Source organism: Anguilla anguilla, chromosome 10, assembly GCF_013347855.1.
Source record: "Anguilla anguilla isolate fAngAng1 chromosome 10, fAngAng1.pri, whole genome shotgun sequence".
In the NCBI taxonomy this organism is placed as follows: Eukaryota; Metazoa; Chordata; class Actinopteri; order Anguilliformes; family Anguillidae; genus Anguilla; species Anguilla anguilla.
Window position 1 is genome coordinate 29,286,869 of NC_049210.1, and position 24,893 is coordinate 29,311,761.

Sequence of the window (24,893 nt, forward strand, 5' to 3'; positions counted from 1 at the left end):
TTGAAAAGGTCTTAGTTTTACTCTTGGTGTTCAGCATTGTTCTTTGAATAGACATGGGTAGCCATGAGCCATTATGCTTTTTTGTTATTTTTCCTGTGCATTATTTATGACATCTTATTCCAGTGCAGCAAAATTCTTCAGCAGTTACACTTCCTGCTGCCATTGTTGTCGCTTTTAGTTGGCATTTCAATCTCAAAATAAAAGCAGACACACTATTCAGTGAACTAAATGATGCACTGATTCTTAGTGAAATATATAGTAGTTGTGGCCATTCATTTCTTTAAAATCGCAATACTTTGCAAATAATACTTTTCAAAGCATTATCCATCACTTTATAAACAAAACAATTCAGCCTTAATACCAATTGTTACCATTTTAATACCATTTGTTTTAATGTATTTTATATAAGATAAATGAGGCAGGACACCTTGCAGTGCTCTTTATTCAGCTCTTTATTTATTGATTTGTATTGCTAGGTCTCTGCAGCGTATACATTGCTCAATCTACATTCATTACAGATTACAGACAGAAAGTGCATCATTGCTTGAAAACCAACATGAAAGTATATAAGGTGCATAACAAGCAAATTATGTAAATTCCTTGCATTTTTGTAAATATATTAATATTTATGTATATTCATTATATACATTCATTAGATTCATTATAACAGTCTTGTTTTATCTCTACCATTTTTATATGATATAGTTTCTTTTTTGACATTGTATTTCCAGCCAGTTGGATGTTTGTTAAAATGCACTTGATAGTTAGAGCTGTCCTCAGATATAAAGCATTCTGCATTCCCTATAATCATATATATAAGAGATTGTGTTTTGTTTGTCACAGTTTATATGCAAAAGAAACACTACTGCTTGCTCACTTTGTTCATGTGTTTGCTTTGGCCACCAAATTTGAAAGGCTACTTAGGTCACTTGTAATTCCTAATTCTTAAGTGTTCTTGGCTGATCATTGATTCCCCCTAAACCTTACCCTGCCATTAACCATTACTGTAAGTTTCACTTCTTCGCTTTCTCATCTGTGATCTGGGTTTTCTTGGTGTCTGTGCTGGATGAATTGTGAACTTCTGTCTTGGAGTTCGTGGTATCCTTTGTGACTGCTTTGGGAGCCTCTTTCTCCTTCTTTACTTCCATTTGAGGCTGCTTCTCCTTCATAGGTTCAGGTTTCTTTTGCTCAGAGACATCTTTCTGGGCTGGCTTCACTTCCGCTTTGGGCTTTTCATTCGTCTTAGCTACATTCTCCTCTGGTTTAGGAGAGGCTGGCTTCTCCTCTTCCTTTTTGGTGGGGACTTTTTCTGACGTGGTCTTGGGTGAAGGCTTCTCTGCAGGCTTGGAGGGGGTTTTGGGAATCTCAGCCTTCTTAAGGGAATCTTCGGTCTTGCTGTCCTTCCTGACACCCCCTTTTTCTATCTTTTCCTCTACTTTCTGAACAGGCACATTCTCTTTTGTCCTAATTTCAAGCTTGTCTTCTAACTTAGCATCTGGCTCCTTGTCTTTGTCCTCTTTGGAGGGCTGTAACATCTCTTTAGTTTGACCATCCTTTTCTGGCTTTGTGGCATCCTTCACAGCAGCTGGCTTGGGTTTGTCCTCCACAGGGGACTTAGGGCTGGGAGGTTTGGACTTGTTATCTCCAAGTGATTCTGGAGATTTTTGGACAGGTGATTTGGGGGTAGGAGATTTGGACTCAGGTGTGTGTCCTGGGGACTTGGACTGTGGTGATTTTCCAGCAGAAGACTTGGTTTCTGGGGATTTACTTGTTGGGGATTTTGGTGTGGGTGATTTTATGGTGGAGGATTTCAATTCAGGGGTTTTCTTTACTGGGGATTTTGGCTCAGGTGAGTTTACAGCTGGAGACTTTGTCGTTGGGGATTTAGATTCAGGTGATATTGGTTGTGGTGTTTTAGTAGGAGATTTTGTCTCCTGGGACTTAACTCCAGGTGATTTTGGTTGTGGTGATTTAGCAATTGACTTTGACTCACGGGAAGCAGCATTCTTTCCAGCAGGTAGTTTGGACTTGTCTGCCTGTTCCTCTCCACCTGAAGACTTCGTACCCGCCTCAGGCTCTTTCTCTTCTTCCTCTCCTCCATTTTCCTCTTCCCTCTCCTTATTTGTCTCCTCTACATCTTCAGCTTTCTCTACTTCCAATTTGGGTTCTTTCTGCCCCTCTTTATCTTCCTCCTTTTCTCCCTCACCCTCCTCTTCATCTTCCTCCTTCTCTACAGCCTTTCCATTTTCTGTTACCTCCTCTGTTACTTGGGTTTCATCTGTCTGTTCCTCAAGAATGACAGGGTCAGAAATCTCATCTGCTTTGATTTTTATCTGAGAGATCTTGGTGGTGCTGTCCAAGTAAGAGTATGGACCGAGGTTAGAAGTAAACCTTGTCTCCTCACTCTCAAGCAGTTTCCTGTTAGACAGACAAAAAAATAAATGAAAATGGTACCCAGTGTCAAAGGTTTTCTGTTGTAAAACATGGACGTACGCAGAGTTTAATGGGGGCCAAGCATACATAGTCAAACTGAAGCCAGTGAATGTAAAACCAGTCTTTTTGGCCAAATGTGCAAATCATTGCCTAATTAATTGTGTATATTGGATGTTGTTATGTCTAAAGTTTTATGGATTTAAAAAAGAAACACTACTGTTAGCCAGCTTGCTTGCAAAGTGATTTTCCTTGGTATAGTAACAACAGCCAGAAAATAATACACATAATTGCTCCTTGGCCAAACTACACGACCCTCTACAACTACATAAAGTTTTTTTTTTTTTTAAACTTCACTCGACAGTTTTTCAGTATTGACGAAAACAGACATCAAAACACAATAATCACTACAAGAACAAAAATCTGCAAATACAGTAAAGTGTGCTTGGCCCCCTAAAATGTGTGTGTGTTGTTTTATTATGTCCTGGACACGTCTTAACTTAGACCATGTTCAATGAAATTAAAATCCCATGAATTTGTCAATTTTGTAGAGGAGGAAACAAATCACCTATATGCAGCAATCTCAATATCTAGGGCCATTTTCACATTCAGGAGGTCCTGATAGTCCCTCAGCTGGCTAGCCATCTCCCACTTTATGTTCTTTAGCTCATTGTCCATTTGGTGGATGGTTTCCTGCAGTAGAAAAGGAAACAGGATACATACACATGCAAATGTGCATGCGTGCACACATGCACACACATGTCGAGACTGAGTATATGCAGCCAAACTATTTGCAGGGAATATGGATACTAGAGAATATGGATTCTAATTTACTGGTTAAATTGGTGTTTAAGTGAGATTATTTTTGCTTAGTTCAACTTAGATTCAGGGGTTCTGCTTGTCTTTATTTTACAAATGTTACTACTATCAATTAATTTATGAAAAATGGACGTCATGGTGGGCAGAGAGAGAAGCGAACCAGCTTGCCTGTAGAGATGAGACATCACCATGGTGGCGGTTCTCAATCTCACACCGTTGCCTCTCTAGTGAATCCCTGGTCCCCTTCAGTGTCTCCAGTTCAATGGTGCGAGATTGTAGTTGCCGAAGGTACTCGCCAATCTCATCCTTTGCACTTCGGATGGCATCACTGTTGAAGCGTGCAGCCTCTGACAACTTCTCCATGCGCACTGCCAGAAGTCATAAGAATCATTAAAACCACAAAAAAGCAGCCATTACTACTGGTAGTTTTCTGGACATTTTTACTAGAAGCCAGTTTGGCCTTGGAATTCCCATTCAGTTTATTTGTTTTTCAGTCGTGGTGGTGTTTAATAAATTTTGCAATGAAAAAATTACTTTGATTTTTCATTACTTGAAGTTATGTCCATTAATCTCAGTCAACATCGTTTCAAAGTACATTTTTTACCATCCCAATGTATTTGACGTCTTGATGTGTTGCTAATGAAAGAAAAATGTGAAATTTAGTCCATATCCCCATTGGAATTTGTGACTGAAATTTTGTTAATAGAAAGCAATGTGTTTCTAACAAAAAAACTGACAACTAAAAATTGGGTAAACTTTTTAGAAACTCCTAGAACCCTGTTTTATTGAGGTCATCAGCTCAGAAGTGGTTTTCTTTCACTTGGACATTCAACACAGGAAAACCTCAGTCTGTGATCATATTCCTAAATACATTTGACTCAGTACAGCTGCCAAACCTTTAAAACAGGTTCCTGTAGACTTATGTCAGTGATTTTTAACAGAGACTCTTCCCCACAGTCTTGAATTTCTCTATTCCCCCATTCCTACTAGGTGTACAGTCTGTTTGGCTTACTGTATATTTCAGGGGAGCCAGATTCTACCAGCTTACTAAATGGAATGGTACCATCTAGGGTTACCCTCCATGCAGCAACACAACATGCATTCTGTGTACACACAATCTTGCTTGCACAACACTTACAGGGCACATCACACACTCAAATCTTCTACTTGTGAAAGAGAAACCACTATAAAATGTCGACCATGCATAGAATATCCCTGTCTTGTAACCACTTTGGTGGTTCTTCTTCATGAACAATTTGAGTTTCAGTGGAATTTCCAAAAAAAAGTTATGAAGTGCAAGTAAATTGAAACACATTTCGATCCCCCCCTGCTTCTCATTGGTTACATTAGGGGGTTGCTGTAAATACAAACCCTGCTTCACTGTTTGGCCATAATTTAATTACAAAGATAAGTGCCAACAAGTCTTTATACTGATTCATATTAAGTAAATGTTAAATGTTTACACTTGATTCCACAAAAAGCACAACTGAGGAAGGGCAAACCCACACATTGCATTAAACAACACATGCATGGACACACACCTACAGCTACTCAAGTCCCACTGTCACTGGCTGGAGGGAAGATGGTGCCAAGGGCTCTGTCTCCTGGTGTTTGGTAGAAGAAAAAAATTCATGAAAAGCCCCAACTGCTTAGAAACACACACACCTTGTGTGTGTGTAAGTGTAGTTTTTTAGGGCAAGCACCAGACATTGTTAATGACATTCCTGTACAATGCTACTATGATCCTTTGATCCCACTTGTAGAATAGTATTAGCGATGACTAACTGTTATGCAGCACATGTATGCTTGTATGGTGGTGTGTAATTAAGGCAATGTGCAATAACAAGCTTAATTTGTTAGACCATGTTCATTGAAATTAAAATCCCATGAATTAGTCACTTTTGTAGAAGAGGAAACAAATCACCTATATGCAGTAATCTCAATATCCAGGGCCATTTTCACATTCAGGAGGTCCTGATAGTCCCACAGCTGGCTAGCCATCTCCCACTTTATGTTCTTTAGCTCATTGTCCATTTGGTGGATGGTTTAATTTGTTGGTAATCAATCAAGTAGTCATTTTGAAACAATGTATATTTCAGAATAAAAATTAGTTTTTCATACAAGTGTAGACAACGATGCAGCCATTTAGTGCAGCTGAAGAGTTACTCCAAGAATTCCAAGATGCTGAGTCATCCTACTTAACACCAAACATGATCCATGCCTGAATGTCCACAATTCTTATCCTAACCCTAATAGTGTGCATTTGAATGTGTTGTTTACTGGTGCGCTTTTTCTCTTTAAACCATATAAACCATAAATATAATTGTAAAGTTATATCCTCACTGTTCATACCACTGTAAACCCATAGCATGAAAAGCACTGTAAACCGGAACAACATGACGTCACGTGAAAACCCGGTGTCCTAAAAGGTCAGTCAAGTACGCAGGCAAACCAGAGTTTGTTAAAATTTCACTCGACCATATGTAGCCTCACCACCTTGAATTGTCTCCACTGTATGCAGGCACCTTCACTTAAAATTTGAACCGCAGACGCATTTTAACTGCACAAACTGCACGTTTGCACATCGGCATTGATGATAACCCCAGCCCCAAATGGCAGCCCACATGCTTTATGAATATTTTCTTTGCTTCTTCTACCCAATTCGGAACAATTCGGCTCAAGACACCCCAATGTCTTTGGACTAGATTTGATATAAAGACTTTGAAAATGTGTTGAAACGTGTTTACGTAGACTATAGGGTAATATGTCGCTATGTGTGAGAACATCGGCTATTTTAACATGTAGCCTATAGGTAGGCTATAATAACACGCCCCATTCTGTCGAATTTAAAAAAACCCTTATGCATTTCGATAGCCTATCAGATCATAAATAACTAAATACTATACATTTAATGTTATCGTCAGGTTTTCGTTGAAAATTTCGAAAGGACGTGGGCAAAAAGTAGTTGTCCCGTATTTAGGGTAATTAAACTACCTGTGTGTGAAATTCATATTACGAAGTGTTTAATAAACATAGCCGAAACCGAGTGCATAAAACGGGCCAATTCGGCACTGCACTGGCGACGATATCGGTACGTTGAAAGCCTACTCTCGCAGGCTTTTAAAAATGGGGGTGTCCGTCGGGTAGGCTAGCCGTGCGGCTAGACTATCCGGCGAAGGTCTTCTAGTTTTCCCACTAGGAAAAAAGCTTCAAGCTGTTTATTAATCGGCTAAACGGACATGAAACAACACAGACACATAGGCTATTATTATACGAAAACAGCGAAAAAGCGTCAGTCTATGGGCAACCTGACGACACCGCATTTGCAGACCGTGGTTACAATCTGTTCAAAACTACAATAACAAGAAATATGATTAAGAATGTAAGTACTGCTCGCATTATAAATACATTTTATACAAAAAATTTCACTGGAAATAAATTGATAAAATTATACGTTAAATGTTCGTCACATTCAAGGCTACATGGAATGGAGGGGAGTAGTAACAAAATAATTCTTAAAACTGTAATGACACATTGAAATGTATATAAACTTGATAATTTCGCTCTCCACAAAGAGAAACATACAATATGACCACAGACAAACCACTTAAATTATTGTACATTTTCCATCTAAACGTTTTTCATTGTGAGGCAAGATGGTCTTTCGCAACAAACGTTAACTGTAGCGTCTAGTCCTATTAAAAAAAAAACAACCTCGTAGGCTATAATGGCTCTCTCAAAACACCTGGAGGCAAACATTGGCTTCAAAACACCTGGAGGTACCCAAAGTGCTGTTGCGTTACCATCGTGCTAGAAGTGAAGCAAGTGTCCGGTTAGGATGGGGGCGGCATACCTTTAAACCATTCCTCAGCCTGCATTGCGCTCTTGGAGGCATGGCCATCCAGCTGGGCTCGGATCTCCCGCAGTGCGCTGGAGACATCAGCCTTCAAGGTATCCCTCACCTCGAATTGCATCTGGGATCCCTGGGTCTGTGAAAGTAGGTCGGCGACCTCCTCCTCGTGGTTTTTCTTGAGAAATGCAGCATCCTCATTAAGCGACTGAAGCTTCTTATCCAGCTCCAGGCGGGTTAGACCGGATTCATCAATATACTTGGTCATGGTTCGGATTGCTGCTTCCAATTCCTCCCTGTTCCTGGACTCGTCGTCCAGCCTTTGCTTCAAGTGCTGAATGTCTTCCTCGATATGCTCCTGCTCTAATATAACTTGAGTTTTCTCGTTGCTCAGCTGCAATACCATGCTCCGCAGGTCCCCAATCTCCCGCTCATAGAGTTCTCCGATAGCCGACCTACCGGCTTGGCTTTGCCTCAGTGCCACTGCTTCTGTCTCGAGGTTCTTATTTTGGAGCTCGAGGTACCTCACCGTGTCAATGTAACTGGCGAAGCGGTCATTGAGAGCTTGCAACATTTCTTTCTCATTTCGGAATTTTACATCTCCATCAAATGATTCCAGGCTGTCGGCGGAAGGAATTTGGCAGTAGCCCGCTACTCCTCCGCGGCGATAGGACGAGGATGCGGAGCCTCGCGACCACACCCGAGAGTGGAACCTACCGGAGGCAATGGAACCGGTTGACCTCGAGACATTGCGCTGAGGGTCGCCGAGCACCTTGCGGTAGGCGGTGCTGCCGTACGCGTTGCCGTAAGTGTTGCTCATTTCTCCTCTGATGGAATCAGGGGCACTGCGACAGGACGAACCGTTCCACAACCTTTTATACTGAAGGAAGGAAAAACTCAGCAACTCTGCATGAACAGACGAAACAGGCGAACTGTTCCTCTTAAAGGAGCCTCATCCCAATTATTGATCTCCTTTTTTGCGTTTTCCCCCAATAAAAACTGGTTGAAATCAGACAGCTGCGTTTTTTTGTGCTTATGTAGCATTATAAAGTGCAGTTTGAACACTTATGTTAATGAAGAAGGCACAACTGCACAATGCAGTACTGAAAAAATACATACACTTGAAAACACATTATGATTAAGCATATATTTTCCGTTGTGCTTTCTTACTACTTATCAGTACACCATGGCCAGGCACAGGGGACTATAGAGACTGGATAATGGATCACTGTGAAATGCTCCAGGCCTCATAAATGCAGTTTGTCATTCATTACCATGCAGAAGTGTGGCAAGCCATTTTAACATTTTAAATCTTTTTGATATCATAAATGGCTGCTTGTACTGTATGTTACAATATGTGAGTGAAAACAACAGTAAATTGCACAAAACTGAGGGTATATCTTTGGTCAATTTTGAAGCTTTTCTTGTCAGCCAAAAATTATGAAAGCATGTGCATTTTTTACAATGGGTGTCACCTCCCCACAAACCATTTCTGTTGGTTCGCTGACAGCAGTACCAGTACCAGTGCTTGGTCAGACTTGCCAGAAGCAAGATCAATAGGTGAGGCCATGGATTTCTACATACAATTGAGGGGTTGAATTTTTTGCCAAATCAGCCGACCGATCTAGCTCATCATGTATAATTGGCAGGAAAGAAAGATTTTGGCTGACAAAATATGTGCAAGCACTGTATCCCTGTATTTTAAAATACAGTCCTTTTTTGTTGTGCCCCATATTCATAATTAGCCAACATTGTTCACACACCTTAACCTTTGTGTTTTGGTTTGGGTCAAATTGACACAATTTCAACTTAGTCAATGAGAAATGACACATTTGAGAGATGTATTTCATAACCAGTGACTAAATCATATATTTGACCTAGTCTAACAGCATCCTGTAGAGGCATTGTGTATTGCATGGATGGTTTGAATCCTGACCGTCACTGCTGACTGTGGCTGGCTGCCCTTCAGCCCATCGCAAAATTGGTTCTAGTGTTGTTTAGGGATGTGGGGTGTCAAGTCAGCTGGGTTCACTGTATTTCACACTGGCAACTCCCACAGCTCCTTTTCAGGCTACAGTCAACAAATCCGGTTCACACAGACATGAGTTAGAAGACACTTCTTGTACAGCTCAACAGGCAAACTACAAGCACACTATCAACCAATGGGGGTCCCTGGTGCACAGTATGGTATCTCCACTGCAGCTGACTGTAGCACTCCATTCCTGGGCAATGTTAGGGTAAATTATTCTTTCAGTTAGCTACAGCTGGCACTGGTAGGGTCCAGATTCAAGGCCAGAAAACACTTGCATACTCACTTGATGCTCCAAAAACAAATAATAGTTTTTACATTTCCACCACGTCAGTCTTCATCAGAATACTCCTTGCAATTCAAACAGGCACATTTAAACCTTGCACCCTAAGTCACTCATAGGTGCGTGAGGTGTGCTCCTATCACACTTCTTTTCTGATCTTAAAATGTTCCTGTGACTCAGTGCCTTGTGGAAAAGTGCCTTAACGGAAATGGAAACCCAAATAGCACTAAACTGTAGGCTTATTTAATAAAACAAGTTCTTGTCAAAAATCACAATCGCAAAAGTTATAGGACAATCAATATATTTAATACAGCAAGCATGAAGCCTATTGTATACATAGATTGGGATCCATTTAAATATTGATATTTGGCAGATATCTTTTTAATTATTATTTCAATTATTAGGCTGTCTTTTGGTTTTTGAACTTTGATCTTGGTTTTCTTGGGACTATTTGGGAGAAAAAAAGCTGAGGTCTTGTATTTCCCTTCATTCATTTCTTTTGTGACTGTATACTGTCCATGTCTGTAACATTCATAATTTGTTAAAGTAATTTGAACCTTCGTATTTAGATTAGACATAGATATTTTTTTTGTTCTTTTTTGTAACTTAATAAATGTATTCATTTTAAACTGGCTGTGAGTTGTACATTTTGATAATAAAAGTTGATCCAACAGGTCGCTCTGCATTTCAACAAATTTGGCAATTAAATTGGTAATTAATATCTTTAATAATAACTACCAAATTAAATCAAATAAATATATTTTATACCTTGTATAAGTGAGAAGTTTTAACTATGTTTGGTATTCAGTGTCGAATGTTAAACAGTAGTGTTAGCAGTTAATACCACTGGATTAAGTACATAAACATATCTTACTCAATCATAACTGTCCCAACAGAATCCTGTCCAAAGGTCTCCATACTGTTTTTAAAAGACCCCTTACACAACTCCTGACATGACTCCTTCGAGACTACCAGCACCACCAAGAGCTGTGGTACCCAATCTCAGTTCTGCAGACCCCCTTATCTATTCTGGAGAGTTGCAACCAGAGTTGAAATTCCAGAATTTTAACAAGCTGTCAATTTTTTTGAATTAGCTGCTTTTCAGGTTTAGAGGAAGTATATACTCTCTTAAGCTATATTATGGCAGAAATGTTTATGTATGGCATGAAAAATAAAAATCCAACATTTAAATTGTACTTACTGTGCTATATTGCAAACAAGTACATAAAAAGGTCAATCTTTTAAACTGATCAAGTTATGTCAATTAATAGCCTCCTAATTTGAGTGTTCAACACATGTGTTTCAATTTGTTCAGAAATCTTTCATTGGACATATTAACACAATGCTGGTTTGGCTTGTTATCATTTGCTTTATCTTTCAATTCTTCATTATCTACCAAATTTTTAGCTTTAGTAGCCATGTGTCCACATCTTTCAACAACCAGGAGCCTATTAATTAAATAAACCATGGTCTTTAATTTGATCAGTTAAATAATTTGGTTGCCTTTTCTAAGTAATTGTTTGCAATATAGCATAATAAGCACAACATGAACACAAGACTATTATTCTTCATGGACTGCTTAACTATTGCTGACATAATGTGGCTTAAGAGGGTGAATAATCCATATAGACATGAAAAGCACACGAATAAACAGCTTGTTAAAATTGTGGGACTGCAACTTTGGATGCAACAAAGGGCTACAACAAAGGGGTCCCCAAAATTGAGGCTGGGAACCACTAATTTAGAGTTTTATACTGCATTAGGTACTCTGTTCATTGTTCTAATTCCAGTGACCCAAAGGTTTTACATCAACTGTGCTCAATTTGAAATAAATGATTTTATTAACTGTAACACCTCCCATGTAATTCACAAGCTGTTCCACATTTTTCATTGGTCAGATTATGAAAGCTTAGGATAGCAGAACATAAGAAATATGGCTTGTTTGATTGCACTTCATTGTGTGGCAGCTACCCCCCCCCTCCCCCCCGGTGCCTCCATGGTTGAAAAAGCATCGCTAAAGTGCCCTCTAGAGTGGCGAAAACGAGAGGAAGTGCCCTATTGGCTGCCCTTCACATGGGGAAAAAAATGATTGAGTGCCCTCTTGGGTGCCCCTTCATGCAATAAATTATGATGCTGTGCCCTCTAGAGCAAGAAAACTCGATAACGTGTCTTAATGAGTGCCCTTCTAGTGGAGAAAACGTGATGCAGTGCCCTATAAGATGCCCTTAAAATGGTCTAAACTTGACGTTCCCTATGGGTGCCCTTCCAATGGAAAAGGGTGCCGTTATGAAGTGCCCTCTATGCCACCCCTACATGACAGTGTCCCAAAGGGTGCCCTTTCCAGTAGAGAAAATGGGATGCAGTGCTGTATAGGGTACTCCTACAGGTGAGAAAACATCATGAAGTGCCCAATTAGGTGCTCCTCTAATGGAAAAAGTGCCCCTCCAGTGGATAAAATGTGATGCAGTGCTGTAAAGGGTGTCCCTACATGCGTGAGAATGTGGGGAAGTTGCCTAATGGATGCCCCTCCAGTGGAGAAAATGTGATGTGGTGCCATATAGGTGCCCTTACAATGGGATGAACTTGAGGTTCCCTACAGGTGCTTTTCTGATGAAAAAACTCATGAAGTGCCCTCTTAGATGCCCTTCAAAGTGAAAAAACACGATGCATCATAGCTTTTTGTGCGCTGGTGGGGCACCATGTCGTGCAGTAGGTGCCCTTTTTATTTTCTCGCCCCTGCAGTCCGCCCCTGCAGTCCGCCAAACAGCCTGAGTCCGCCACTGGTGCGCACCTATTCCTCTTCATAATAACGGAGAAGAAGTTTGTCTGGTTTTGCATTTCCACCTCACTAAGATTGAAAAGTGAGGTCACTACAGCCTACTGTGTGGCTTGGTAAGGCACTGCTCTAGCTCATAGATCGGCCCAACTGTCTGGTATGAAATCAAACCGTGCCAGTGAAAAGCATGCGCTCTTCAGAGTATTACACATGCTTGTATACACTTTTCCAAGATTATCAGCAGCTCAAGGCTGAGATACTGGGTCATACCGGCCTGACACCGCTCTGCACCTTACAGCTGTTCCACACCTGGAGGTCTCATCTCACCCAACCAACAAGAGCACAGGTATATGACTTGCTGCAAGTTGGGGCTCATCTGGCAGTTCATTTCTCCAAGATTGATAATCAAAAAATATCCACAACAGAACAAAAACAACTCTATTGTCCTCTGTGAGTATTTTCTTAATTTTTTCTTTTTTTGTGATGATTTGTTTTAAAAAAAATTGTTTTTCATTACAAATAAAAATAGAAATCATCATCGCAATTCCATCAGTTTCAATGCTATTTTGACTTCTAGCCCTTCCACCCCCCACCCAAGCATTGCCTATCTTGAACAACAATAAACAAGATTTAAAAAATTGAATAAAACTGCTAAGCAGAAAAATATGACCCCCACCCCACCCCACCCCCGCACAGATTGGTAACAGAAGCGGTGTTCTTTTCACAGGGTGGGGCTCAATCCAAAATAAAATGTGTTCTTTGCGCATCTACATAACATTCCATCAGATTTGTTAATTGCTTTAGATGTCCTTTCCTGTTAGCAGGCATGTGGAGGTGTACAGCTTGTCTTGATTCAGAGAGGAGGGAGTGGAGGAGTGGGAAGGAGCCATCTCCGTCCTGGGTTGCAGGGGTGAGGCTCTTCCATAAAGTTAATGGAAGTGCAGCTGGATTCCAAGCATGATGAAGCTCAATAGCACCACCTATGCCTCCCTCTATGCCATGGCGGTCCTACAGAAAGAGCAGGAGGAGAGGTTGCCTGGGAAAAAGCCCACCAACGAGGAGCTGACAAAACATTCTCACCTTCTCAGTCATGTGGACTACCTCCACATTGCAAACACATCACAGTATCAGCTTATAAATACAATTGGGAATTCCAGATTAGGAAAAGCATTAAAGAAAAAAAATGATTAAAAGTCAGCAGCTCTACCAAAACTGCTTAGGTTTTACCATGCAAGCACCAAATAAACTCCCCAGATCCTTTATTTCCTGAATTGAACTATTGTTGGCTTGATAAAATGCAGACAAAGGAGATATCATTCACCTTGTGTGGCCATAGATGGTCTGGCTCGCAGTAGGAATGACTCTGCATTATTTTAATTAAGGCCTATATTGCATTTCCTTGTGTTGGCAAAGGAGTCAGTTGGGGTGTGTGTATTCCATTGGGGTAGGAGGCTGGGTACAGGCAGCCCAAAAAAGAAAAAAAGATGAAGCATCTGAGTATCAGATTAAAAGAAGGCTTTCACTGGACATCTTCTTTAGAATTAAGCTGGGTACTGTCAGTAGGCAGAACAGTTTATACTGCAGGGAGACTAGCTGCATTGTACTAATCAGATAAATTTTATTTGCTATTTGCGACTGCAGTCCGGGAATGGGAATGTGGGGGGTGCAATCACAGATATCCAGTGACAGGGCCCGTGAAAGCTTCTACATTAGCACAACATACTTTTCTGCAGTGCCACCATGCTACCTTGAATTGTTTGCTTAGGGCTCCCCTAGCCAAGTGGAGGGCTCCCCTCATGTCAATGTAACTGCATGTACATGTCCTCATTCTGGCTTTAAAAAAAAAAAAAAGGAACATTTCTTGGCATTATAGGCTACCGCACTCTATTGTTCTTCCCAGTGAAAGAGTTATTTGCTCATAGCTCGCAAGAATGTGTAATGCTTATTTTTAGTTGATGGCTATGTGTACTTAATGTCTGCAATCATGGTGAGCAGAATGAAAGGATTCCAACACAGCTGTATACTCTATTAAACTAATTTTGATTACATAAGCCAGGTCTCGTGGCAATATAGTTTATAGCTTATATAGCAAATTTCCCTCCGGGAACAATAAAAGTATTGATTGATTATGAACATAAGTTCTGTGGCATTACCTTTAAAAGCTGAGGTATGAAATGAGGAGGTATAACATTATTCATCCATCACTGCCCTCATCTCCCCACTACAATAGTGTCAGTGACTATAGCAAGATGCTCATACATAATACATATAATAACCAAACCCAATTAAAGGGGCATTCCCTAAAACTGTTACATAAGAAGAAGCAAATCAATATTCTACATTATTTGGATACAACAAGGAAAATAATAGAAATAAAGAGTAATAAGTGCTGTTAAGACTAATTTAATACCATGCAAAATGCATTTGTCTTTGAGGGGTCAGAACAGTGAATAGCACTGCTGTCTCACAGCAAGAAGGCACAAAGTTTAAATTTCAAACCCACCGCCAAAGTTTTGGACCTCACTTTTGGGCCTGACTATGTCCCTGGATGTAATGACATTAGTTTTGCTGCCATTCACGTTTTAATTTCTACTTTAATTTTTAAAAGCTTAACGTTTGTATTGCTCCATCTTTATGGAGATTAAATTTACCTGAATGAGACACAGGAGTGCATGGAAGGCTTAAATAACTTCTTAACATGTACTTTCGTGTACATGTGTACATCACTATTCAGATATACATTTGATGCCTGCACAGGAGGTGGTTTGCTCCTTCTGTGTGACTCAGCATTAATATAAAAGAGAGTTACTATGACAAGGCAGTGGGTTTGCTGCAGGGTGGTCCATCAGCTCCTATCAGGTGGTCTGCAGATGGAGACAGCAGCTGGAGAGTGCTGAGACAAGGAGTAGTTGCACATTGTTTATTAAGCACCGGGTGCAGCTGGTTACAGTGACCATACAGCTGCATAATAAGGAGAAAAAATGAACACTTCAGAGACAGCCCGACAGCCACAGTGCAATTCTCTACCTGACTAATATAGTCTCTCCCCTCTAGACTCTCTCGACAGCAAGCCAGATGAACCGAGGCAGAATTGGGGACCCGCCTGAAGTTCCCAGACAGTCGCACCTGAGCCTTTTGAGGAACATGACAATAAAGAACCCAGCCAGTAAACCTAAATCTTACAATTGATTTTAGTTATAATTGATTTAGCCATAACTATAATTGTTTTGTTACTTATCTGCTCCAGGAAGTGGAAGACTGCTGACTGGAACAGTTTTTTTTGTTTTTGTTATTTTGTATTGCATATGCCTTCGTACAATAAATTGGTGAAACGGCTAACCTTGCCCCTCTCTTTCCCTCTGATCTCAGTGCCATCCAAATGGATACACCATGCATCCCTGAATAGTTGTGAAAAATGCAGCCACTGACCAGTAGGGGATGGTAACCACTTGGTGGAACAGATGGGTCTTGGTACAAATGTCACAATGGGTGAGATATTGCGCCACCTAGTTCACATGCAAAGGGATGAAAGCTCTGGAAAGGAAAAGCGCTGCCCAAGACCAGCAAGCCTCAAGGCACATCAGCAAGGCACATCAAATAGCACCTTTCCATCCAAATCCTGGTGCGGTTGAAACTGCCTCACCAAAATGGGTGGAAGGGGATGACATGGAGTTGTACTTGTGCATGTTTGAGTGAATGGCAAAATGAGGAATGGGGAAAAAAAATGGTGAGTGAGTATTCACCTGGAGTTCTCGGCCCACCCAAACAACAAGAGCACAATATGACTTGCTGCAATTGGGGCTCATCTGGCAGGTCATTTCTCCAAGATTGATAATCAAAAAAATGTCCACAGCAGGGGATATTGTTGCAGCACTAAGAACAATTCTGTTGTCCTCAGTGAGTATTTTTCTTAGTTTTTCTTTTTTGTGATTATTTGTTTTTTTTTATTTTTTCATTACAAATAAAAATAGAAATCACCATCACAATTTCATCAAAATGTCAATGCTATTTTGACTTCTAGCCCTTCCACCCCCCACCCAATGCATTGTTTGTACAGATGCTTGTCGTACCTTCAGTTGTTTGGAAATTGCACCTAAGGAGAAACCAGACTTGGGGTAGTCCCCAATTTTTTTTCTGAGGTCTTGGCTGAGTTGCTTGGATTTTCCCATGGTATCAAGGGCAAAAATGCAGAGGCTCTAAAGATAGGTAACCCCCAATTAACTCCTAATTATGACAATTGGCCAATCAGAAGCGTCTAAAAAGTCATTTACATCAATTTCTGACTGTAAGACAGTCAACTTGGAGTATGCAAACTTTTGACCCACTGGAATTCTGATATAGTGAATTCAATCTGAAATAAATCTGTCTCTAATTAATTGTTGATGATGAACAAAGTAGATGCCCTAATTGAATTGCCAAAAGAAATTTAAGGTAACATGAAATGTGCAGAGTTGTGAAAAACAAAGTTTAAATATCTTTAACCAAGGTGTGTGTAAACTTTTGGCCTCAACTACATATTTAGCAGGTGCACTTATTCAGAACAACCTACCACTAGTGGTAATCAGTTGGTAGGAGAGACTGGAAATATAGTGCTTTAAGTAACAAAGGGGTTTGAGGATATAATATTAAATGCAGAGTTTGTGAATTGTGAAAAACTAAGGGGGGTAGGGGGTCTGTTGGACTGATCAAGGAATGGGGGGGGAGACTAATCATAGCAGACATATATTGTAAATAATGATAAACAGATCCAATAGCACTGAAAAATCAAATGTCTAAAAGTAAACATTATAAGAATAAAAGTATTAACTTGTTTAGGATTTATTATAACACACATTCAGAATGACACAACAGTAAAACAGTGGGGGGATAATAGTATTCCTGCCTGGGATGACAATTTGTCAGGCAGAGGAGGGGACAATGTGAGCACTGACAGGGAAATCCCTCTCTTCCCCCCCTCAATTCACATTGATTACATGTAGTATGGCCAGGGTTAGCAAATAAATAATAAATAAATGAATAGAAACAGCAGGATTCAACACAAAACAAAAGGAGAATACAAGAATAAAATAAGGAGATAAAACAATGAATAATGAAATGAACAAGCAAACCAAAGACATGAAAAAATAGCAGTAGGACCAAACTTAGAGTGCACTGTGAGGGAACTAGTATTGGTGAAGTGGTAGGTTTATAATTGGGGTTTGAATGTATACTGAACAAAAATATGCAACAGTTTTATTTTTGCAGCCATTTTAATGCGTTTAAATAATACCTCAAAGATTTGTTTTGTGTGCACAGTGATCTTATTACTCTCAAATTTTGCCCATAAATTTGTTCATATCACTGTTAGCTAGCATTTCTCCTTTGTCAAGATAATCCATCTCCTGCACAGGTGTGGCATATCAAGATGCTGATTAAAAGCCATGATCGCTACACAAGTGTTCCTTATGATGGGGTCAATAAAAGGCCACCCTAAAATGTTGAGTTTTTTGTTGTTCAACACCATGTCACAGATGCCTCAAGAATTAAGAGATCATGCAATTGGCGTGCTGACTGCAGGAATGTCCTGTGGAGCTGTTCCCAGAGTAATGGATGTTCATTTCTCCACCATAAGCTGCCTCCAGTGACTCAATGGCCCACTTCATGGTCAGGCACTCCTCCTCCACTGTGGAGTACTTTATCTCCCGGTCCAGGAGCTTGCGGCTCAAGAACAGCGTTGGACACCTTTCTCCCTCAGTCTCCTGCAGAAGCACTGCTCCAATGCCGACCCAAGAGGTTTGGTGCTGAGACCTTGGTGAGGTCAGTGAGGATAGCTGCCCCCTCAGAAAAGTGGGGGATGTACCACCCCACCAGCTCCATAAAGGCACGCACCTTCTTCTTGGTGGTGGGCACAGGATACGAGTGGATGGCATCCACCTTCCCCACTCAAGGCTTGACTACCCCCTGTCCGACAACATGGCCCAGGTACTCCACCTGTTTCTGTGCAAAAGCACACTTGCGTGGATTGATGGTAAGCCCAGCTGATCAGGTGGAGGACCTGTTGAAGGTGAGCCACATGTTCCTCCCAGGTCTGGCTAAAGATGACAACATCATCCAAGTAGGCGGCTGCAAACTGTGGCACCTCCCTCAACACTTGGTCCATGAGTCGTTGAAAAGTTGCTGGTGCCCCCTGGAGACCAAACGGCATCACCTTGAACTGAAATATGCCATAGGGTGTTTTGAATGCTGAATAAAGTTTCAATTATCCCCAGCTGCAATATCAGCTGGAATCTCCTTCTTGAGCTTTGGCACCATACGTTCAGGGATCCTGTAGCACTTCTGGCAGGGAGTAGCATCTTCCTTCAGGTGGACCTTGTGCTGGACCAGAGTTGTGAAGCCGGGTTTTTCTTGGAAAAGCTCTGGATTCAGCAATGCTCTTATCTCCCCCTGCTGGGCAGGCTGGAGATGGGACACATCCACTGAACTGGGCTTGGAGATGTTGGTGGGGAACGACTGCTCTCTCTCTTCCTCTATGTCGAGGGCACGGATGAGGAGCTGCTGCTGGACAGGCTGCTGGATCGGCAGTGAAGGCACCTGAAACTCCTTCAACAGGTTAACATGTACAGTTCATAGGTTACCTTACCCAGGCGCTTGGGGATTTGGTAAGGCCCCTGCCATTTGGCCAACAGCTTATTGTCACTGGTTGGGAGTAGCAGCAACACCTGCTGGCCTGGATGAAAAGTCCTATCCCTGGCCTTTCTGTCATACCAGGTTTCCTGGTTGGCTTGCGCAGTCCTCATGTGTTCCTGTGCTAGAGCAGTCATCTGTTCAAGTCTCTCTCTCATTTTAACCACATAGGCAACCACATTCTTCCGATCTGCAATTGGATTCTCCCAGTGTTCCCTCAGGAGGTTCAGTGGCCCCCTCACCTGGTGACCATAGAGAAGTTTGAAGGGCGAGAATCCTGTTGAAGCCTGTGGCACCTCACGGTATGCAAACAGCAGGTATGGCAGCTATTGGTCCCAATCAGAGCCTGTGTGGGAAACAAACTTCCGCAGCATGTTCTTAAGAGTTGTGATGGCACTGGTCGTCTGCCCTCCCTGTTTGTCTAGAACTTCCGGTTTGTAACTCCCTGTTCTGTCTCTTCAAGGTCCTGTGCCGTAGAAGCCAGTTTGAGCGACTGGCTCCACCCTTGATTAGCTGTACCTCTGGGGGAGAAGGCATAAAAGGCCTGCTTGTAGCTGACTAGGCCCTCTCCCGATTCTCTGCCTGGGCACCTCCATTTTGTTTGGTTTTTTTTTTGGTTGTTGCACCCTTCAACCGAGCCGGTCATAGCAGAGTCTGATTAAACCTCTCCACCAGCCTGTCCATCAGGCGGTGGTAAGGGGTGGTCTTGATGCCCTTCACTCCTAACAACTGATAAACTTGCTGCAGCAGTTAGGAGAGGAAGTTTGTCCCACAGTCTGTGAGGACCTCTCTAGGTATGCCTACCCTTGAGAACAGTTGCCTATCTGGCCTTAACAGATCAGGAAAGGTTTCTGGGTAACGCGTGGCATAATCACAGATTACCAAGACGTACCATTTGCCTGTGGAACTTCTCTCAAGGGGCCCCACTACATCCATGCCTATTCTGTCAAATGGTGTGTCAATGACAGGCAACGGCTGAAGCTGGGCACAGGCTACTCCCCTAGGTAAAGTTAGCCGACATGTATCACATGATGCACAAAAATCCTTAACATGGGTGTACATGCCTGGCTAAAGAAATCTACTGGCAATCCTGTTGAGGGATTTTTGGAATGCTACGTGGCCTGCCCAGAGGATAGAATGACCTAGCTCCATTACATTCTGTGTAAGGCTCTGTGGCAAAGCTAAGGCTGACGCTGGTAGAGAATGCCATTCTTAACCACATAGCTAGCATCAGCTAAACAGTCTGCCTTGCCCTGTTTCTCACCCTCAACCTCTGTGACCTTGTCAAAGCGTTGGATCAGCTTGCTGCAGTGCTACTATGTCAGAGGGGATGTGAAAATCTAAAGGCTGGCTGGGCTTTGTTACTTCCTCACACTGTTCCCTGGCAGTAGCAAAACCTTTTCCCTCCTTCTCTGAGCTCTGGACTTTGACTGCTTGACTGGACCTGCCTCCAATTCAGCATGGTAAAAAGGTAACACCTCAAGAGTATTTCTCTGTTCTCCATTTTCTCCTCTCTCCTCAGCACTCCTTCCCCACCTCAGTCCTCCCTTGCTGCAGATGACTTTGCAGTTTTCTTCGATGAGAAAATTGCAGACATCCGCAGCTCCTTCATGTCCACCACCACCCTTCCCCACTCCCCCATCTCTGTTCCCTCCCCTTGTTTCTCCACTTTCTCTCCCCTCACTGACTCTGATGTTTCCCAGCTCCTACTCTCCCACCGCCCTACCACCTGTGCTCTTGACCCCATCCCTTCCTCTCTCCTCCAGACTATCACACCTGACATCCTCCCATTTGTCACCTCCCTCGTGAACTCCTCCTTGTCTTCTGGATGTTTCCCCTCTTCTTTCAAGCTGGCGCACATCACCCCACTGCTGAAAAAGCCCACTCTGGATCCCTCTGTCATCCAGAACTACCGTCCTGTCTCCCTTCTCCCTTTCCTATCCAAAACAATTGAACGAGCTGCTTCTAACCAACTCTCCTCTTTTCTCTTACTGAACAACCTCCTAGACCCTCACCAGTCCAGCTTCAGACCTGGCCACTCAACAGAGACCGCACTCCTCTCGATCAGTGAGTCGCTTCACGCCGCACAAGCAGCCTCCCATTCATCTGTCTTGATCCTCCTAGACCTTTCTGCTGCCTTTGACACAGTCAACCACCTCATCCTCCTGTCCTCCCTGGCAGCTATGGGGATCTGCGGCACAGCACTAGACTGGATTGAGTCCTACCTCTCCGGTCGCTCCTTCCAAGTCGCCTGGGCCGGTGCAGTATCGGCACCTCGCCCCCTTGCCACAGGAGTTCCCCAGGGCTCAGTCCTTGGTCCCCTCCTATTCTCCCTGTACACCCAATCTCTTGGTCCTGTAATCTCTGCCCATGGGTTGTCCTATCATTGTTATGCCGATGACACCCAACTCTTTCTCTCCTTCCCCCCCTCTGACACTCAGGTCTCTGCTCGCATCTCTGCTTGCCTGAGGGACATCCAGAGCTGGATGGATAACCACCATCTTAAGCTGAACCCAGGTAAGACAGAGATGATCTTCATCCCTGCTCCATCCTCTAACCTTCTCGACTTTTCTATTTCCCTAGGGGACACCGTGGTGTCATCATCACCCACCGCAAAAAACCTTGGAGTGGTGATGGACAACAGATTGTCCCTCTCCCAGAACATCACGGCGGTGAGTCGAACGTGCAGGTTCTTCCTGTACAACATCCGGAGAATCCGCCCCTTCCTCACCACCTACGCAACCCAGCTCCTGGTTCAAGCGATGGTCCTGTCCCGCCTGGACTACTGCAACTCGCTACTGGCTGGTCTGCCAGCATCCGCCATCAGACCCCTGCAGCTCACCAGAATGCTGCAGCGCGTCTGGTCTACAACCTCCCCAGACATTCCCATGTCACCCCCCTGCTCACTGACCTCCACTGGCTGCCTGTTATGGCTCGCATCAAATTTAAGACCTTGGTGCTTGCATACCAGGCAGCTAAGGGGTCAGCACCAGGGTACATCCAGAGGATCATCAGACCCTACACACCAGCCAGACCTCTCTGTTCTGCCACCTCTGGACGCTTGGCACCTCCCCCTCTTCGCGTCTGTACTTCCCGCTCCCGTCTGCTGTCTGTCCTGGCCCCTCGCTGGTGGAATGACCTCCCCGTGGCGGTCAGAACAGTAGAGAATCTTACCACCTTCAAACGCAGACTGAAGACTCATCTCTTCGGGCTGCACCTCTCCCCACCCCTCCCTAGCCTATAGTTTAGCTCAATGTACCTAGTTAGGATAATACGATTACGTTAGTTTTTGGCAGGATTGTTGTTGTTGTTGTTTTTGTTTGATTAGGCAAATGTGATTCCAGTGCTAGTTTGTACTTGGTAGGATTGTTGTTTGCTGAACAGGTTACGCTACAGGGTTGGAGTCCTGATCGATGTGGTCACTTCTGGCACTACGATCCTTACTTCACTCTAGTGTGTTTCTTTTGCACCTCTACATCGTGAACCAATGCACTTGTTGTACGTCGCTCTGGATAAGAGCGTCTGCTAAATGCCTGTAATGTAATGTAATGTAATTTCTTGCCTTCTGAGCCCTAGTTGTGACCATGTCACATGTTGTAACTGCAGGTTGGGGATCTAGCTGCCACTGCTGCTTAACCTCTTGTTTTGGTGCCCCAACAGTGCCCTCTACATGTCTCTCACTGGTAATCTGGGTATTACCTTTTGTCTGCTGTATCAAGTCTAGCAGTGAGGGGACATCATTGCCAAGGATAACTGGATATGGTAGTCTGGGCACTAAAGCTACTGGTAGGAGGTAAGTCTGACCACCTACAGTAAGATAAATCTCAACTATGGGGTACACCTTCTCATGACCATGAACACAACTAATGTTGGAAGTGGTCTCACTCCACTCTAGGAACTAAGCTGGACAGAACCACCGACTGAGAGCTGCCTTAGCTGTGTCTAAGAGGGCCTCCTCACGCTGACCATTCACTAACACCAGTACAGTGTGCACCTCTTCCTGAACAGGGACTGGGTGAGTGGGTCTGGGGACTGAACACAAAAGGAAAGGCTTACTCTGTCTGGTTGCAGGGCATGTGTACCGAGTGTGACCTCTCATTACACTGATAGCAGCGTGTGCCTTGACTAGAGCTGGGGAAGGACTTCTTAATTTTGTTGGGTTTGCTGGGAGGGAACTGCCTGGCACTGGAATGAGGTCTAACCTGAGTTTGACCACCCCTTTCACCCCCATTGGACTGCGTCCGGTGAAGTAACTGTCATAGCCCGAAGGTGGTTCTTCTGCTCCTGGTTCTGGCTGACAGGAAAACCTCTGCAAGCCGGGCAGCGTCTTCTGCAGATGTTGGGTCACCTTCACGGATCCAGACCTCCATCTCCGGGTCCACTATCCTCAAAAACTGCTCCAGAATCAACAACTCAGAAATGTCTTTCAGAGTGGAGCTCTCTGGTTTGACCAATTTGTTAAACATGTCCTTCAAATGAACATACAGTTCACGTGGGGTTTCACCATGATTAATGTCCAGTGAACGAAAGCTTCTTCTGTAGGTGTCGGCTGTGATCTCATATTTAGCTAGAATAGCTCCTTGACCTTTTCATAGTCTTCAGAATCAGAAATGTCCATGAGAACATAAGCGCTACGTGCCTTACCTGTGAGCAGGGGGACAAGTTGAATAGCTCACTCCTCTTTTGGCCAACGGCAAACAGTGACCATTCTCTCAAATGTTGTCAGATAGTGTTCGATGTCATCATCAGGGGAGAGTGGTATCAACTTGGGGTCTCTGTGAATGTGTGGCGCCCTCGGTGGTAGTGGCGGCTCATTCTGCTGGATGGCTTGGCTGGCCATCACACCCGTATCTTCCCCATCGTAATCATCATCACCATCAAGGCGCTCAGTTCTGTCCTCATGTTCATCTCACCAGAGCAGTTAGGGGTTAGGTGTCTTGCTCAGGGACACTTCGACATGCCCAGGGCGGGGTTCGAACCGGCAACCCTCCGACTGCCAGACAAGCTATGTCGCCCCGCTCCATCTCTGCTCTTGGCGTGTGGACTCTTTTTCCATCTGCTGATCTCTGGATGCTTGGGAGCAGTATCTGGGGATACTTCTCCATCTCTGCTCTTGGCGCGTGGACTCTTTTTCCATCTGCTGATCTCTGGATGCTTGGGAGCAGTATCTGGGGATACTTCTCCATCTCTGCTCTTGGCGCGTGGACTCTTTTTCTATCTGCTGATCTCTGGATGCTTGGGAGCAGACCAGAGACTTCACCAGGCTTGCCAATTACTCCAGCTTATCAGGTTTGCTGGCTGCTGCGGCCCCCTGCTGGTCAGCTGAAGTACCTGGTTCCCCATCATCTGGCTCCTCATGGTGCTCTGTCTTCTTTGCCCCTCTGGTCACTGTGCTCTCCTCAATGTGCTGTCAGGCCTTTACTTCTGACAGAACTTGTTAGAATACCTGAGCGGTCAAAGGAGGCAAAAGAGGAGAAACACTAGTTCAGGGTGACGCTTCAGCATGAAAACCTTTATTTTACATAACACTGTGTACAACAGATCTGCCCAACACCTTCCAGCACCCCCCCCCCCCCCCCCACACAGACTGACTGCCTTATATAAGGGTGTCTGCTCAAACAATTGGCTGGCACATACCATTTACAGGGTTACTTCAACACAGATATCCACACACATAAATATACAGTAAGTATTCACATAAAACCATTACCACAAAAATATATACAATCTTAATACATATTTACACACCCAAATATAAACCTAATAAATACCAAGAAATATCTCACATAAATAAATACATTCAAACAGTACAACCGAACTCCCCTCTACCCACTTCCTGCTTGTTGTTACCCTCCCAGAACTAATAGGTGTGCGAGCCCCCAGGGAATTCTTTTGCCCGAACACCCTGGGAGAAGGACAACAGGCAGAGGTAAGTTTGTGCATGACACAGACAGATTTCAATTTACTGTTACAATTAGCTTAGCATGAGTCTTACGTTATACTCCTCCATCAACCAATATTTTGTTACGATTGAGCCATAAAT

The 24,893-nt window shown here is 43.2% G+C and overlaps 1 protein-coding gene across 1 annotated transcript; it reads right to left on the minus strand.

The window, feature by feature from the left end:
* Positions 1-434: 434 nt before the first annotated feature.
* LOC118237225 (alpha-internexin-like) lies at positions 435-8,038 on the minus strand. Its single transcript, XM_035435725.1, has 4 exons — positions 7,103-8,038; positions 3,418-3,617; positions 2,999-3,123; positions 435-2,418 (listed from the first exon to the last, which is right to left on the minus strand). Exons 1-4 carry the CDS (start codon positions 7,917-7,919, stop codon positions 1,014-1,016), a joined length of 2,547 nt encoding a protein of 848 aa, XP_035291616.1. The 5' UTR covers positions 7,920-8,038; the 3' UTR covers positions 435-1,013.
* Between the last annotated feature and the right edge of the window lie 16,855 nt (positions 8,039-24,893).

Coding starts and splice junctions, on each gene's coding strand:
- LOC118237225 (XM_035435725.1), bottom strand. CDS start 7,919: ATGAGCAACACTTACGGCAACGCGTACGGCAGCACCGCCTACCGCAAG. Junction 3,124..3,417: donor GTGATGTCTCATCTCTACAG/GCAAGCTGGTTC, acceptor TTTCTACTGCAG/GAAACCATCCACCAAATGGA. Junction 2,419..2,998: donor ATTGAGATTGCTGCATATAG/GTGATTTGTTTC, acceptor TCTGTCTAACAG/GAAACTGCTTGAGAGTGAGG.